At 38.7% G+C, this 17,620-nt stretch overlaps 1 protein-coding gene across 1 annotated transcript in view; it reads left to right on the forward strand.

Moving 5' to 3' along the window:
• The window catches only part of PPM1B (protein phosphatase, Mg2+/Mn2+ dependent, 1B), a 39,493-nt gene that overhangs the window by 11,757 nt on the left and 10,116 nt on the right, over positions 1-17,620 (forward strand). Inside the window, exons 2-4 of the mRNA XM_009081042.1 lie at positions 4,690-5,553; positions 7,816-7,933; positions 14,621-14,732. Coding sequence (XP_009079290.1) covers positions 4,708-5,553; positions 7,816-7,933; positions 14,621-14,732 — 1,076 coding nt within the window. The 5' untranslated portion in view covers positions 4,690-4,707. The remainder of the gene's footprint in view (positions 1-4,689; positions 5,554-7,815; positions 7,934-14,620; positions 14,733-17,620) is intronic.

The following is a 17,620-nucleotide window of genomic DNA, read 5'->3' on the forward strand; positions in this document are numbered from 1 at the left end:
AGAGGTCCCTAGATCATGAATCAGTCTGTGGGTCTGATTTGTGAGTTCTGGCCTGGCTTAAGGTGCTTATGTCAAGATTGACTTGTGTCTAGCCGAGGATGCTTAAAGCAAGAGATGGAAACACCAGGTTAGACCTATGATAGGCTTTGCCTTCTATAGGATTTTTACAGGTCAGTTTGGTGGAGTACCATTTTTAGGTGCTCAGGTCTGTTTACTGATCTAGTGGGAGATGTTAGGGACAAAATTAGATGTGAGTACCTGGGTACTGTTTTACCAGTGGAACTGTTTTCTTTCTGTAACCTTTCATTTAGAGAAAGCAAGTGGTATTTTCTTTGTTGTGTTTTGGTGGGGTTTATTTGTTTATTTATTATTTTAATTTTTTAAAAAGCTGCTTTACTTTAAAAAAAGCAACAATGCCACAAATTTCATTAAAATATCTCTGATTTGCTTAACTAATTTGTATGTAGGTAAATACTAGTGGAGTTTACTGCTAGAGATAGTTGTGTGTGTTGGCGCTGTAGATGTGAAGTTCAAATTACATTTATGCATAACACCTGATAGAAATATACTGTACTCCCCTGTATGCCATGTCATTTGTTTGTTATGGTCTATAACTCCCTAAAGTTTTTAAAATGCTAAAAGGTTTTACTGTTAAAAATGATTTTTTTGACAGATCTTTATGCACCTAAAGTCATCTTTGTGCCTTACTGGCACTGATCATTTTGCCTGAAAACCTGAGTCAGTGAAATTACTGTCGCTTTCTTCCATGCTTACTGAAATGGCTCAACTTTTTCAGCTGGTCTTTGGACCACTTGCTGTATTATATAGGCAGCATATTACACATAGTGTTAGAAAATGTTTTGTCCTTCTGCATGTTTGGTTTCTTTCATAGGACCAGCCATAAGTTGATGCCTAGACTTACTCTTTCAATCTCTGCATCCTTTATTAAAGATTTGTAATATTAAATGGGATATTTAGAATATTAAGAACATAATATTGAATATTTTTTTTTATTTTTCAGTTTCTCACTCCTGAGCTGTAAAAAAGTGAAGCCTCTTATGAAATAGGTAAAGCTAAGGTGCAGTGGTTTTTTAAACAGTATTTTTTATTTTACATATATAAACCACAACACTGTAGTGAGCTCACAGGCTTTTGCAGTTAGATAGGTTTTGATATTTTTCTTCACTCAGTCATATGATTTCCTCCACATTTGTTATTTTAAGAACATAAGGACATACTTAACTCAATTAAAGGAATATCATACAAGGTCTGAGGTACTGCAGGACATCTGTCACTTTGGCAGCATTTCAGCCCTGTTTTACATTTTTACTGGTAAGAATGTTTCTATGTGCTTTTAAAATAGCTTTATGTTGTGTGTAATTTGTGAATAAGTGGTCATGAGCTATTAGAATCCTTTCATGGGTCTCCTTTACTGATGTGAGTTGAACTATTAAACTATGTGGAACTTGTTTAGCTCTTAACTGAGAACATAAGTTGCTGAGAACACTTGTTTTTGGTGGTGTGTAGCACTACCTTGCTTTGCTTTAATGACACCATTTGACACATTATCTTTTGTTAGGTTTATTTTTTAAAAGCAAAATCAGATGTTTGAAGAGAGAGGGTTGTGAAAAGTTTGGGCTGTGTTTCTCTTGTTAGGTGTTGCTTCCACTGATTCACAGTTTTTGAACAAAGAAGGGAAAAAGGATACAAATAATTGTGAGCAGAATGTAACTTACTAGTTTTGCTTGCAAACTGCATACAGGGTGAAGCTTACGATGCATAACAAGCTGTGTAACTATTTTAGCATCTTTGCTCTCTTAGGCAATGTAATTAGAGGCCAGTGGATGATGGATACAGAGATAAGGAATAAAAGTAATGTTTATGGTTTCTTGTGTGTGGAATTCTTTAGTTAATAACATAAAATTGAACTGATGGGGAAGGTGACAGGAGTTTAGGATGGATTGCATATGTTTAAAAGGGCTTAGTGACTTTTGAACTTGTTACAAGTACAAAAAAAGTATTTTGAGAAGATTAGGTGTGGGTTTGAAGTCATTCTGTAATTCTGATTTTTGTAGCAGGTGTGCCATTACCTGTGAAATCAGTACTTCTGATTTTGCTGTATAAAATCCAGTTTAAGGACTATTTTTATGTTTCTGTGGAGTAAAAACAAGTTGGCAACAATCTTTGAGCATGTTGTCTTCATATTTGGTTTTACTGTAGATTATGCAACTGAGAATATGTACCTTCTACATAAAGTACCCTCTTTCAAGAGCAAAAAGTGCTCAGGATGCTTTCTTGGGCATTTCCTTTTTTTCTAATAGCTAAATAAGGCGATTTATGGAGTACAAGGCTTGTGTGTAACATCAGACTTGATCGCAGGAGATTAGATACTTAGATACTTAGATACTTGTAACTGTTATGCAACTGTAGAGTTGCCTAATAAATGAGAAATTATACTATTAAAACTCACACTCATGGTTGAACTAGAAGGGCCAGTTGCATAGTTGCCAAAAAATTGTCTATGTAAAAACTCAATTTCTACTGACTATTTAAGAAATCATATTTTCTAGCAAATCTTTCTAAGCCTGGAGTCCTGTTAGTGGTTTTTTCTATGTTAAAATGGATAATTTGAAGATTTGTAATTAGAACATAGTTTAGTACTGAAACATAAGAGCTGTTTAAATTCTGGGACTTGACAATTGATTTGGCATTGCCAGATGCTTTCTCTACCATTTTTTCAGAGAAAAAGTGCATCAGTCAGTCTCTTACAGAACCACATTATTCCTTTTGCATATTGTTAGTAGCACCTGAGTCAAAGGCCATTAAACCTTGATTAAGACAGACAGTAAAATTAGACTAAAATGTAAGCCAGATATGGAGTTGTTGCAGTATTTGGGGAAGTTTGTAAAAATTGGTATTAAGCTAAGGGTGGGAGACAGTTCAGAAGTGGCATAACTGGTGGGCAAGCTGTTGGGGCCTCTCTGACAGTGGGAATCCTCAGCATTTCATGGGGATTATTGTAGCAGAGAGGTAGAATGAAGTTCAGATAATCTGTGTCAAGTCCTGAAGTTTTACCCTCAAAAGGAAGGTGAGGTGCAGAGTCTGACTGTAATATTTTCTCATTGTATTGTACTATTTCTTTTTACCTCTTCTGTCAGAGTAGGCTGTGTATACTTAAAATGCATTTGCATGAGGGGAATGGCAGAACTAGGGGTTTATTAACTTTTCCTGACCTGGAAACAAATTCTTTAACTAGAACTGGATTATCCTGACTGCAGACTAGATGGGTACTACTGTGTCAGGCACGTAGTGACTGCTCCGGATCAGTCATGGCAGAATCCTCTCTCTTCTTTTTAGATGGAGGTCACTGCAATTGTCACATCTGGTCACTAAGATTTTCATGGGGCAGTCAGTTTTTAGCATGGTCAGATGTGATATCTGAGTTTCTGAAGTTCTCAAAGTACCTTGGTATCTGTGGATTAAAGAATATATATTGTCTGCTGACGTTTGTAAAGTGCAGGGTAGTTTTTCAGGTCTGTGTAGAACAACTAAGTAGTACAGGAGAGGAAGTCAAAAGTCTTCTAAAGCTTCAATGCAGATTATTCACATTTCACCTGCAAGCTTACTCTCTGGAGATGATTCTTCTCATACATTTTTGAAATAGGACTCCAAATACAAAGAACTTAGAGCTTTCTGTGGATTGTTTTCTTCTTTTAGATAGTTGATGTCTCATAATTGAATAAATTTTAACATCAAGATCAGTTTGTCTTTGAACTTTAAATCCTATGTAAGCCCATGAAAGTCTTTTAGGGATGGCTGAGAATTGGGGTTGTTCAGCCTGGAGAATCCTGGGGAGACTTTCTAGAAGCCTTCCAGTACCTAAAGTTGGCATGCAACAAGGCTGGAGAGGGACTTCTGGCCAGGTGTAGTAATATCATGAGGGTTAATGACTTGTGCATTGTGGTGATGGCATTGTGCAGTTTGGTCTAGTGGAAGGTGTCCCTGCCCACAGCAACAGGGTTGGAACTAAAAACTCTTTAAGTTCCATTCTAGTCTCAACCACTCTATGATTCTGTGGTAAAAACTGAAATGTTTTTTTGTAAAGAACAAAGTAAAATTTCAGAGAATCCTGTGAGAAGTTTTCTTGTATCTAAATGTGAGTTGTCGCTTTTTTTGCCTTTGGCAGATGGTCTGCGTTCCCCTATTGTCACTTTTGCTGTGCCTTGCTAGAATACAGAATTAGCACAGTATATGCAAAGCTAGTGAGACCAGTCAGTTCTTATTTATGAAGATTAATTTATTTCCTTCATACCACAAACTGGAAAGAGTAGGAATGATATGGTTGTTATTTTTCCAGCATAAATTAATTTCTGCAGAGGATGACAGAATTGTCAGGAATGCAAAGGTATGTGAACTGCTCTCTGCCTTCATATGGAGATCCTTTAATTTTTATGAAGTAGCTCTTTGAAAAAGGCAGCACCTCACCAAGAATCTCACAGAAATGCAAACAGGGATCTGTAAGTTCACACTTAATTCATGTCATCTATTAATTATTTTTTCCTCCATTATGATTATTGACTTTTGCATGCTTTATCACTTGTTTTATAAAGAAGAAACACAGGAAAAGGTGAACAGAGGTTAGGTGGGATGGTGGTTTTATAAATAAGACTTTTCTTCTCTGTTTTCCAGATTCAATATTGCATAAACATGGGTGCATTTTTGGATAAACCAAAAACTGAAAAGCATAATGCTCATGGTGCAGGGAATGGCTTGCGTTACGGCCTCAGCAGTATGCAGGGATGGAGAGTGGAAATGGAAGATGCTCACACAGCTGTTGTAGGTATTCCCCATGGCCTAGAGGACTGGTCCTTCTTTGCTGTCTATGATGGTCATGCAGGATCTCGTGTTGCAAATTATTGCTCCACGCACTTACTAGAACACATCACTAACAATGAAGACTTTAGGGCGACAGAAAAACCTGGATCTGCTCTTGAACCTTCAGTGGAAAACGTCAAGAGTGGAATCAGAACTGGCTTTTTGAAAATTGACGAGTATATGCGCAATTTCTCAGACCTCAGAAATGGGATGGACAGAAGTGGCTCAACAGCAGTGGGAGTTATGATTTCACCTGAGCATGTATACTTTATCAACTGTGGTGATTCACGTGCTGTTCTCTATAGGAATGGACAAGTCTGTTTTTCAACACAGGATCACAAACCTTGCAACCCGCGGGAGAAAGAGCGAATCCAGAACGCAGGAGGCAGTGTAATGATTCAGCGCGTTAATGGTTCATTGGCAGTTTCTCGAGCTCTGGGGGACTATGACTACAAATGTGTTGATGGTAAAGGCCCTACAGAACAACTTGTTTCTCCAGAGCCTGAGGTGTGTGAAATTTTAAGGGCAGAAGAGGATGAGTTTATCATCTTGGCTTGTGATGGAATCTGGGATGTAATGAGCAATGAAGAGCTCTGTGAATTTGTAAAGTCTAGACTTGAAGTATCAGATGACCTGGAAAAAGTGTGCAATTGGGTAGTGGACACTTGTTTACATAAGGTATGTAACTGTTTTCTCTAAGTGGCTGTTCTAAAATTGCCTTCTGGCTAGATGGGGTACAGTGTTAACAGCAGCTCCTACTGTTCCCCTTCTCTACCTTCCTTTCCTCTAAGTTCTGTACCCATTTGACTGTATATCCTTGATGAAGAATATCCAGCCTCATCCTTTATGCCTGGAGAGGTGTTAGCAATTGTGAAAATAAGGGTTCATTGTTTTCTCATATAAGTCTTGCGTGTGGTTCCAGCTCTGAACTTTGATTTCACACACAGAGTTTATAAAACTACTCAGTTCTGAGCAAGGTATTTTTTGGGCTTTTTTGTTCTTTCAAGTTGGGCAGTGTTTGCTGAAAACCAGTGTATGCACCATCTCCTCCTCAAGGTATGGTTTGTCTGTCGTCTGAAGTGGTGTCCTCAGCTCATTGCAGCTTAGATGGAGAAGCACTGCTTTTTTTGTCTGAGCTTGCTTGTACTCCTCAAATTTAGTTTGTTTGGTGCAACTACAGGTCAGTCTACACATTTCATAGGTATACCATTTCCAGCATTCCCTGAAAAGTGCAACTCCTACTAGTACAAATAGTTCCTTTGCTAGGCCACAGACCAAACATGCAATTTTGAGGATAATACTAAAATTCAGAGTCATCACATTAAAGGGTAAGTAATTTTATTTTTTTTTATTTTTAATTTTTTTTAGAAATAGGGTTGTTTTCCAGCATATACCATATACTGCGTGATTGGTTTAAATGCTGTAGCTTTTCTGACCAAGCACTTTTCCATCCTTGTTAAAGGATGGTCACTCTAGGATACTTCCAGCAAAACTAAGCCCTGCCCACATGTTTATTTCCCAAGTCAGATCCTGGATCTCTGCAGCTTATAACTATACTAGCGTGTTGTCTTCTGTCTTCAGGATGTGAATCATACCACATACGGTTAGCTGATAGGTGTCCCCATATACTTGGTACAAAAGGGAATGTAGACCAACTCCAGAGTACTTCTGAAGGACCTCATTGTGATGTCAAATTCTTACTTATTTGCTTTGGAAGAAGGATTTGTTAGGATAGATGATAGGAAGTATCCAGTAGGTTGGGTTTACACAGAAATCATGTGCTGTGACTAATGGCATGTAAAATTCTACACAAAAAAAGTTAAGATTTTGATTTCAAACCAGTAGTTTAATTTATGTTTCTGCTGGATCTCTTTGTAAGAGACTTAGAACTGTGTTTTTGTCACGGTTGAGACGGACACGCGGCATAAATAAATCCACAGGAATAATGGTGAAAGGCAAAAGCTTCTTTTTCTTTATTGCAAGTTAGCTGGTTTTACACCTTTTTACATAAAGCGTGTCTTTTGTCCATTGGATATAACATGTTACAAGCAACCTGTCGTTGGCTACAAATGACATAAGCACACATTTATCATCTTGTAAGACAAAAAGGCTTTCTCTTCTTTTGGCTCTTGTTCATCTTTTCTTGTGGTAAGCATGCCTCCTTCGTGCCTCCTTCTAGCTGCTGCAGCCATTCAAGGGTACACGATGATAGGCTCAAGGTTGAAGTCTGCAAGGCCTTCAGACCAGCTGTCAGCTCCCACAGCTCCTACAGATCCCACATGTTTTAAAATTTGGCTGTGAATTACAACGTTGAAAACTAAATATGAGCAGCAGAGTGGTATCAGTTTACTAGTGAAGAACTGACACTAAATTAATATCTAAAAAAGCCATTTGCTGATATTTCTGAGCACAAGGTACTCTATGAGCTTAGCTCCTAAATGAATTTGTACTTTGTACATGCTTCAAGTTGCTGTGTGAGACACAGGTGTGTTCTGATAGACTGTAAAGAATGTAATGCCTTGTGTGAATGACCTCCCACTGAAACAAACCAGCAGCGAGATCTAGCTGTTCTGATAGTCTAGGAGAGTATTCTGCATTTCATTTTGCAACAGGAGTTGTTTTTTAATTTGGCTTAAGGTAGCATTACACCACTGTCAGATTTCTGACCTGTTTTATCAGTACTGTTTTTAAATGGTTGATATGTAAGTAAGTCCATTAAATATTTTAAACTTTAAGACTAAGGATGTACAGTCAAAAATCAGTAAAATTAATTTTAGTGAGCAGATTAGATAGTAATCAAAATATAGGGAGTTTGCAGGGCTTCTTTTCTCCCAAGTTTATCCATAGTACTGTGTTTGGAACAAGTAAAAATGTGATTGGAGTTGAAAAATGAGACATAAAACTCAAGATCCTAACTTCTCTTTTTTCTTTGTCACATAGGGGAGTCGTGATAACATGAGTATTGTACTAGTTTGTTTTTCAAATGCTCCTAAGGTCTCAGATGAGGCAGTGAAAAAAGATGCCGAGTTGGATAAATACTTGGAATCACGGGTTGAAGGTAAGAAATCCATTTTATTCACTAGAGATAGTGTCGTGACCATTGTGAGCACAAAAACAAAGCCCCTGAAAGCCATTATGCCACTTCATGTTGGGTCAATTCAGGCCTGGTTGCAACTCTGAATTTGTGTTTCAGGAAAAACATTTTAAGCTGTGTGCTTAGTTTATCCTGGTGTTCTGCAAGTGTTTCCTTAATGTGAACTTTAGGTTTTTACTGCTGTCTTAACAGGTCAAAATGCAACTACTGACCTTGCAGAGTGTTATATCAGCCTACTAAATTGTGATCCTGCTAATGTCTTGGTTATGAAATATTAAAAGGGGTACTTGTACTATTTCTTCCCTTTTCTGTGAAAATTTTGGTCTAAGAGCTGTGCTTGGATTTGTGTCAATGTCCCAGTAATCTAGAGAGTAGATGTAGCAAACCTAAATTTTTAAATGTATGTTAAAAGGCCTTCTCATATGCAAGTCATCTCTGAGCACATGGGTGTTGTATGTGGTTTTCCTCTCCTTTAAAGGGGATGTAAATTGAAATGTTTTGCTATTTTGTCATTTCTGTGGAGGTCAGAGAATGCTAATGGTCACTTCAAATGCTAACTCAAGGCAAGTTTCTGGGAACTTGGCTTATATCCCAGGCTTCCTAGAGACACTAGTTAAGATAAATACCTGTTATCTTCTGTGTCAGAGTAGAGTACATGAGCTGTTAATAGGCTCTGGGAGAGAGCCAGGAGCAGTTACCTTCCCTGACAGCAGTCAGGTGTGCACAGTGGTTACAGCTTCCTGGTGGCTCCTCTCCCTTAGCAGATAGGTGAAAAACATACTGAACTGCCATGTACTTTGTTAGAAAAGCTGTCAACTTGTCATCAGAGCAACTGGATTTACTGAGAATTTTAGCTATATTGTAATATTTAACTTAATACTACATGCACCCAAAAAAAATACCATGGAGAGTTTGCAGTCTAAACTGATGTGGAGTCATTCTGAATATAAATCAAAAGGATTTTTTAGCTTAAGTGCTTCAGAGAAAGTAGTTGCTTCAAAGCTTAAGCTTCTGTTGCTTCAGCTCTTCTTGACACCCCAGACCACCACCACATCCCCCTGCCCCGGGCATGAGTTCCAAGGCCTTCAAATGTCAAGTGTTTAGCAAGGAATGGAAGTTAGTGTATTTGAGAAAGTTCTGTTGAGAAGTGGAAAAAGTAAAGGAAGCAGACTTCAGAAGAACTTGAGATACTTGCCTAATTTTTAACCAATTTTTTTCAGTCATAAATTCTATGAAATTGTAATTTTGACAGTCTCCTTAATTTAAAAAGTAATAGAGCTATTGGCCTTCAGTTTTTACCTCCCACTTGTGCCTTGAGTATTATTTGTTCAGCAGCTATAGAGAGAAGCATTAGCAAAATGTTTCAAACCACTGAGCAACATGAGGAAGATTGTTCAGAAATATGTTGGGATTTTTAAAAACAGTGAAATACTTTTACCTTTAAGAATGTAAGCGGAAGGATATCATCTCAAATACTGGAATAGTAAGGAAAAGCTTTGGAAGGTGGGACCACCTTTTTAATCAGGAGTGGATGACTGCAATAGTCAGTTTTGCATTCATCTAAGTGTAGTCTAGAAAATCATGCATAAAAGGGCTGTGTCTGAAAGGTTTAAACTGTCTTTAAGTCCAAAAACTTAATGCCTGGTAGATATGTTGTGACATTGATAGTATGGATTTGTTTAAAATACCATTCTAGATGATGGCTGTTGCTTACAAAAAGCACATCATGGGCTTTGAACACAGTAATTTTAAAACAGCAACATTTTTGTTTAATCTGTTGTAGAGTTAACAGCTCACAAGTTATGTGCAGTTGGTTGATAGCCAATAACAGTTTTATTTATACCTGTAGTACAAACATTCTGAAAAAATAAGCTTGTCTTAGAAATACTGTGCTACAAAGATAGATGTCAAAAATAAAAGCTGTGAGTTCTCTTGGATACTCTGGTCTTTCAGTGAGTGACTAATATGAACCAGGGCAACATTAGATCTTATAAAATCCTTTGGGACTTTGTGAAGCTTTAGTTTAATCACTGGTGTTTGTTCTTAATGAATGTACACTGTTTAACATGGATTATTGTTTCTCTTCTCTTGTGGACCTTAAATGTCATGCTGGTTGGACTAACCCATCAAACCTTTTAGACAATTTTTTTTTCTTCACTACTACACTTGAGCATTTTTAGCTCTGGCTTGGAGAGGAGGGCAGTGCTTGAGGCATGCTTTTGTTTTTAAAAAGTGCAAAAAATTAATCTGAGTTCAAATGCAGTTTAATACTTATACCTCTAATGTTTGTAGTCTGCCTTTGTACCATCCTAAGTGGAATGCTGAGATTCTAGGTGTTTGTATAATGAATTAATATTTTCATAAGATCTTTCCAGAGTTCTTAAAAAGAAAATTAGTTTAATACCAAGAAAGGGTTTTATTTTTGGGGAGGTTTTAACAGATTTATTAAAAAGCAAACTCAGCAAGTGATAATTTACAGAGATTTCTAGTGGAAGAGCTGGATATCAATGCTCCTTTGCTAGTTTGGGTCTTGAGGTTGACAGAAAGTGTGTAACTGCGTTCCAAAGCTGCCAGTGCTAGAGTATTATGAAATACTTATGAGGATGTAGACAGTAGCTTGTGCTTGAGTGATTTATGACTGTGTTCACAGCCCTGCTTCTGGTTTGAGTCATTTAATTGGCCAACCTCCAAACTAGAACTGTAGAGTCATGGAATGCGTTGGGTTGGAAGCACCTTAAAGATGATCTGGTTTCAACCCCCTTGTCATGGGCAGAGGCACCTTATGCTAGTAGTGCAGGTGTGTTAGACAGTAGTGAAGTTATGCAAGGTCAGTCCCACTGCCACTTTCAAGTGCTACTTTGTGTTCTCTTGTTTTTCAGAGATCCAAGGTTTGATCACAGCAAGGAAAAACTAGGCACAGAAGTCAATTCAGTTCTCTGATAACATTTGTTGATTTGAAAGGCTGTCAGACATGCAGATAATAACAAACAGAACCAAACAAAAATCAAAACACACCACCACAAATCATAAATAGGTGCACATGATCTGCGTAGGCTTAAACAGTCTTATTAGTAAATACTTAGTTAATGCAGTGAGTTGGATGATACATTTTACACATGTGAAGTATACACTGTTTATAAAATGGACCTGTATAATCTAATAGCTGGGTATGAAAGGAGGTGCTGGAACTTGGAGAACTTGTGATACTGTCTGGCAGGGAACTTGTATTATATAAAATTGAAGTGAAATATTACCTGAATTTTCAAAATGTCTATCGGTGAGTTAAGAATTAGGCTTTTAGTGATGAGTATTTTAGAAGTAAAGTAGTAGACTTCATAGTGGACTTTCATGGATTTAAATAATATGATAATATCAGGAAATGATTCTTCAGTTGTTTCTATTAGCAATGCAAAATTGCAGAGTTGCTCTTAACATTGGTGAGATGAAGGTGAAAACCTTGTAAATGCCCATAAATCTGTTTTGAAAACACTTGGTTTCTTTCTTTAGTGGCCTTTGTCAAGCAAGTCCACAGTCTATATCTGCTAACGGATGTGTAATGAAAAAAGGTCATGCTTGGTCACTTGCTCAATTCTTGATTTTTCTATTAGGAAGCTTTTTTTTTTTGAGACCGGACATGTAACTAGGTAGAACTGTGCAAAAGGAGGCAATGTGTAAAAGGAGCTGTGGCTTATTTGCATGAAAGTGTGTGGAAAAAGAGATCAAAATCCTAAGCTTCAAGCATACTTATTCAGCTGTCATTTCCTTTGCTAGCCATGATTCATCCTTAATGGATGGATCTATGGTAATACGCATCATATTCCATGGAACAATGTTTAATCACTTCTAGTAGTAGTGTACCTACCTTATTCATTGCAAACATCACAGAATCACAGAATAAGCAGAGTTGGAAGAGACCCTTGAGGATCATCTAGTCCAACTCCTGGCCCTGTGCAGGACTTCCTTGAGAATCACACTGTGTGCCTAAGAGCATTGTCCAAATGCCCCTTGAACTCTGTCAGGTTTGGTGCTGTGACCACTTTCCTGAGGAGTTGTTCAGTGCCCAACACCCTCTGAGTGAAGAACCATTCTCTAATATCCTAGATATCCCAATATCTAAACATCCCCGATGCAGCTTCTGGCCATTCCCTTGGGACCTGTCACTGGTTGCCAGAGGTCAGTGCCTGCCCCTCCACTTGCTTTTGTGAGGAAGTTGTGTACAGCAATGAGGGCTCCCCAGAGACTCCTCTTCTCCAGGCTCAACAGACCAAGTGACCTCAGCCACTCCTCATAGGCTTCCCCTCAAGGCCCTCTACCATCTTCATTGCCTCCTTTGGACACTCTCCAATAACTTAGTAGCTTTCTTTTATTGTGGTGCCCAAAACTGCACACAATATTCAAGGTGAAGCCGCACCAGCACAGAGCAGAGCAGGACAATCACCTCCCTCAACCAGATGGCAATGCCCTGTCTGATGCACCCCAGGACACAGTTGTCCCTCCTGGCTGCCAGGGCACACTGCTGACTCCTATTCAACTTGCCATCAACCAGGACCCACAGGTCCCTTTCCATGGCACTACTTTCCAGCCTCTCATTCCCCAGTCAGTATATACAGCCAGAGTTGCCTCGTGCCAGGTGCAGAATCCAGCACTTGCCCTTATTAGACTTCGTATGGTTGGTGGTTGCCCAGCTCTCTCATTTGTCTAGGTCTCTCTGCAAGGCCTCTCTGCCTTCAGGGGAGTCAGCAGTTCCACCCAATTTTGTATCATCTGCAATAGCCCTTCAAGTCCTGGCTCCAAGTCATTTAGAAAGATATTGAAGGGCACTGAACTAGGATGGAGCCCTGTGGAACCCACTGCTGACCAGCTGCCCTCCTGATGTAATCCCACTCATCACAGCCCTTTGTGCCCGAGCTGTGAGCCAGTTGCTCACCCATCGCATAGTGTGTTTGTCCAGTTTTATGCTGGACATTTTGTGCAGAAGGATCTTGTGAGAGACAGTATCAAAAGCTAAGAAGAGTGCATCAACTGGCTTCCTTTGATCAGCTAGGTGGGTTACCCTGTCATAAAAGGAAATAAGGTTTGAGAAGCAGGACTTTCCCCTCATGGAGCGTGTTGTTTGTTTGTCCCTTGATCTAAGGATCAAGTGTTTCTCAGCCACACCATTGCCAGCTGCAAGCTCCATACATCCCCACTCCGCAGCTACATACAATGTCATCACCCCCCGACCTTCCCTTCCCTGCCTATCCTTCCTGAAGGGCCTGTAACCATCCAGCATAGCACTCCAGTCACAGATTGTATGGTGTTGACTTAAGATTGGGGCTTGGAAGCACAATGCTTTATTTATTACAGGGTAATAGAACTCTTCTAAAGGTGATTGCTTTTGGGGAGCTTTCCTGCAGATCTCCCTGATGCAGATTGAGTGAGTACTTGCGAGCACTTAGTTGTTTTTAGTAGTCTGGAGAGGAGCCTGCATATCACTTGCTTTCTAGGTAAGTGGTAGACATCAAGAGGTTAAGTACTAGGAAATTTGGGATGCTGGGTTTCAAGTAGGTAGGTGATTTGCTTTTCTCCTGACTTAAACTCAAATTGTAGCTACTTCTGGCTTAAGTTGCAGGCTCCAGTCAGTCATCCTGAGTATAATGGATTGTAAGAATTTGAGGTTATTTGTTTATCTTTGGATAGTAACCAAGATACAGACCAAGGGGTTTTTTAGGATGATATTTGAGAGGATTCATTCTTCTTAATTCTTTTGTGGCTTAAGTTTTTATCTAGAACAGTGTCTCCTGGAAATGGTACTCCATTCCTTAATTTAGTTGATTTGGAAAAAAATAAATTCTCTTAAAAATATGACTCATGCACACAGCTACAATCTGTAGATAACTTAGTGAGCCTTTTGATGTCATGTTGGTAGTTGAATGACTAGAGGCTGATGGCTGGAAGCTGGTAGTGTTAGGAATGTGTGAATGTATATGCAACTATTACAGGTTCATCTTAGTGCAAATTTGATGACAAATAACATGTGAAAATTTACTTTGGTTTAGGCTGTTCTTTTCCAGGGAGGGGGAGATTACTAAGCCATGGACTTGTGTATGCTTCTGCTTTTAAAATGGAATGCTCTATTATTAATTATTCCTGGTCAGTTCAGTATTCTGTTTTGGCCACTTGAGTGACAACAAGCCATTATATATCCTGTTGATTGCATGGTGGTCACAGTGTTTATGCTCTGGAGGTTCAGGCCTTTGAGAACACAAGGTGCTACAACAAAGCATGACAGAATCCCTGGGAAGCACTGGCATTATGGCATGTAACTTCTTACTATGTGTTGCGCTGCAGCAGGAAGGTAACTGGAACAGACTCCAAGCTGCTGTCTTTTTCAAAGAGAACAGATTGCTGTCTCCGGGGTATTTCATTCAGTTCAGTCTGCTTCTGAATTTCTCAGAGAGAAAGGCTTGAAGCATACTGGAAAGGCAGACTATGAATTTGAATAGCTCTGTTCCACTATGCAAAGACTGTCAACCTAAAATGTAAAGTTTTTTTTCCTGTTTACATGTAACTTTTTCATAATGTCTCTGTTAAAAAGTGCTAATATCTTATGTTTCAGTGTCTTAAGCAATGGGTGGTATTAATTCAGGTGGTCTTCTGTTTTTAAACTAGAAATTATGGAAAAATCGGGTGAGGAAGGAATGCCTGATCTTGCTCATGTTATTCGTATTTTAACTGCGGAGAATATCCCCAATTTACCACCAGGAGGTGGTTTAGCTGGCAAGTGAGTACAGTACTGGAATTTCTTCAACTGTTCACTAAAACTTTCATGTAAAAGTTTTAAATTTTTCTAACTGTAATAGCTATACTCAAGTCTTTTGTATTTGAAACAAGTTTACCTTTTGCAGTATGTAAACATTTGACACTGTTCCCATTCCAGAATGGTAAGAGGAAACAGATTGATTGTATTCTGATACATATGATGCTGGTTTACTATTTCCATATGGCCATGTTAAGAAATAAAAATATACGTATTCTTGGCTTTCTACTGCTTCACATTTAAGAATGATCCATGACATAATTGGAATATCAAAGTACCAGATCTATTTTCCTGATGGTTCTCTAAACTATCTGTTGTTTCTTTTATAAATTTGGGTCAGTACTTGTTTGTTCAGCAAACATTCTCATAAGAAAACTGTTTGTTTAGTCTGAAACCAAATGTTAGATAACCAAGAATATTGAACTAGGATATGCATTTTAAAACTTAATTGAAATAAACCTTTGGAAATTGCATTGGTTTTCTGGGGAGGCTGATGGTGATGTTCTAGCAACCTGTAATTTAAGGATTTTAATGAAAATAATTCAGGATTGCACAAAAAATTGTTCATCTAGAATTCCACACAGTGGGACTCCTTATTGTTCCCTGGCATAGATTGTGTTGTTTCTGGAATATTTGTAATTTACAAAATATGATGTCCTGTCCTCTGAGCATTTCTGTATACATGTATTTTCATTGCATGTACTTACTAATGAGCACTGTTTGCCATGATATATCTTTCTAACCTTGAAAGTATCTTGTATATTCTGGGACTTTTTCTCTACTTGTGTGTATTCCAGGCATGCAGAGATGTTTTGGTGTGCCTATTCTTCCTAGTGTCTCTCAACTGCTGAATGAGTTGGTGTGTTTTGTTCTTTTGCTCATGAATAACTGCATCAGGGACTGCTTCATTATTCTGGAACCTTTGCATATAAATTATATTTAATTCATTGTGATCCGGCTTACTTTTTCATGGGTTCGGTTCAGAATTTGCCTTTTGGTGATTTTCTGTTTTCTGACCTTTAAAGTCCCCTGCTTTCAGGGTCTGTACCTGCAGTTTCTTGTAAGAGAATATCACACAGTATTAGGTAACTTGTTCTTGGCCTCCAACTTAGGACAAAGGCAGTGACATATTTAAGTTCACTTTACTTGCAGGATTGAGCTCCTAAATGGAAGTCTTGAAAAAAATACTAGTACACAACCCAAAACCACATTCTGTGTAACTTAAAATTTTTGTCCCAATGAGAGGATATTCTGTCTTGAGGTCCCCATCCTGTGATGTTATGAGGCCATGATGAACTCACACTTTGTCCTTCTGTCTGAACTCCAAGACCTGGCTCAAACACGTTGTAGAAAAATCTTGTCTGTGGCTGACATCCATAGTTTTAGCACCAGTTGTAGGTGCTCCTGATTTTTAGTACGTCTGAGCTGGAAAAATGCAATGCAATGTTACTGTGACTGGAGTATGTTTGCTAACCTTAGGAACCTCTGAGGTGACTCCACTCTTATTGGCAGTGTATACTTCCTTCAAGATCCTTACTTGTGTAGAAGCCCCTACTGTCTTGTTCTTGGACACACATTCACAGGTGTCAAGCCTGCTGTGATCTCTTGATGGTGTTGTTTTATCCTTTAAGATCTTAATCTCCAAAGACTGTCTTCTGGCTTGAATCCAATCCCCTTGTAGCTTCAAATGTTGCTGAAGTAAGCTAAAGTCCTGAGCAACCCTGTCACCTCAGCGTTAGTACTTCCACTCAACATTTTTCTCCTGAGTTTCACCATCAAAGGAAAGTGCACCTCAGCGTTAGTACTTCCGCTCAACATTTTGCTCCTGAGTTTCACCATCAAAGGAAAGTATGGAGAAATACACTGTTCGAAGAAAGAAAAGCGAATTAAAAAGATAGCATAATTCCCCAAGATCTGAGTTTCAAGTCTGATTTAAACCCTCTGCAATTGCTATATGCTGCTTCTGTGCCAGCCTTGCTTGGGCTGTCCAGGTGCCCTGTGACACTGGTGTTAGGTGCCATTGCTTTCCATGGTGCAGACATTGGGTCAGAATTGTGCCATTCCTCCATCACTAAAGGTGGAGCGAAATGCAGAGAAGCCTTTCCTGTATCATCTGAAAAAAGATTCAGTTTCTTTTCTCTAGGAAGATCTTCCATCAATGACAATTGATCCAACATTAGCTCAGTCATGCAACCCTTCTAGATTTCTATGTATGTTAAATACATTCAGAAGGAGCCTCATCAAATGCTGTAGCACCCTAAGCATTCTGGGGCAGAACATTCTGTTGCATGAGGAGCCATCACTGTGTATTGGAGACATTTGTTGCTGTCTTCATCTGATGCACTTGTGCACTTCTTTTTGGAATAGTCAACAGCTGGTGCTTACCTGTGTTCTGTAAGACATAATTTTATACATCTTGGCCATTTCTAGACTTGAGAGTCTTAGTTCCTGTAGCAGTTCTTTTTTTGTTGAAGCTGTCCATAACTTTCATCTTATTTATCATTGTTGTCTGAAGATTTCCCAGTTTCAACTTTGATTTGAAGATGTAGGTATGTGGCCTGTTTCATCTCAGGAGTCTGTTTATGCATTGAGTTTTGTCTTTTGTGAAGCTTTTTGTGTGTATTTTGCCTGCCTGTAAAGGTGTGGCCTTAAATGGCACTACTAGAAAAGTCTAGCTAGTGGCTTTTGAGTTTTTATTTCTACAGTGTGAATAGACACTAGAGAACACATCTCAGAGGTTGTGTGCTCTGGGCACCACACTTCAGAAGTTTGTAGGCAAGTGGTAACTTGTGTATATGTAATAAAAATGGAGAAAAACTGAACTGTCTTCGAGTTCCACATCCAGAAATAAG

The sequence above is a fragment of the Acanthisitta chloris genome, unplaced genomic scaffold (assembly GCF_000695815.1).
Source record: "Acanthisitta chloris isolate BGI_N310 unplaced genomic scaffold, ASM69581v1 scaffold13420, whole genome shotgun sequence".
In the NCBI taxonomy this organism is placed as follows: Eukaryota; Metazoa; Chordata; class Aves; order Passeriformes; family Acanthisittidae; genus Acanthisitta; species Acanthisitta chloris.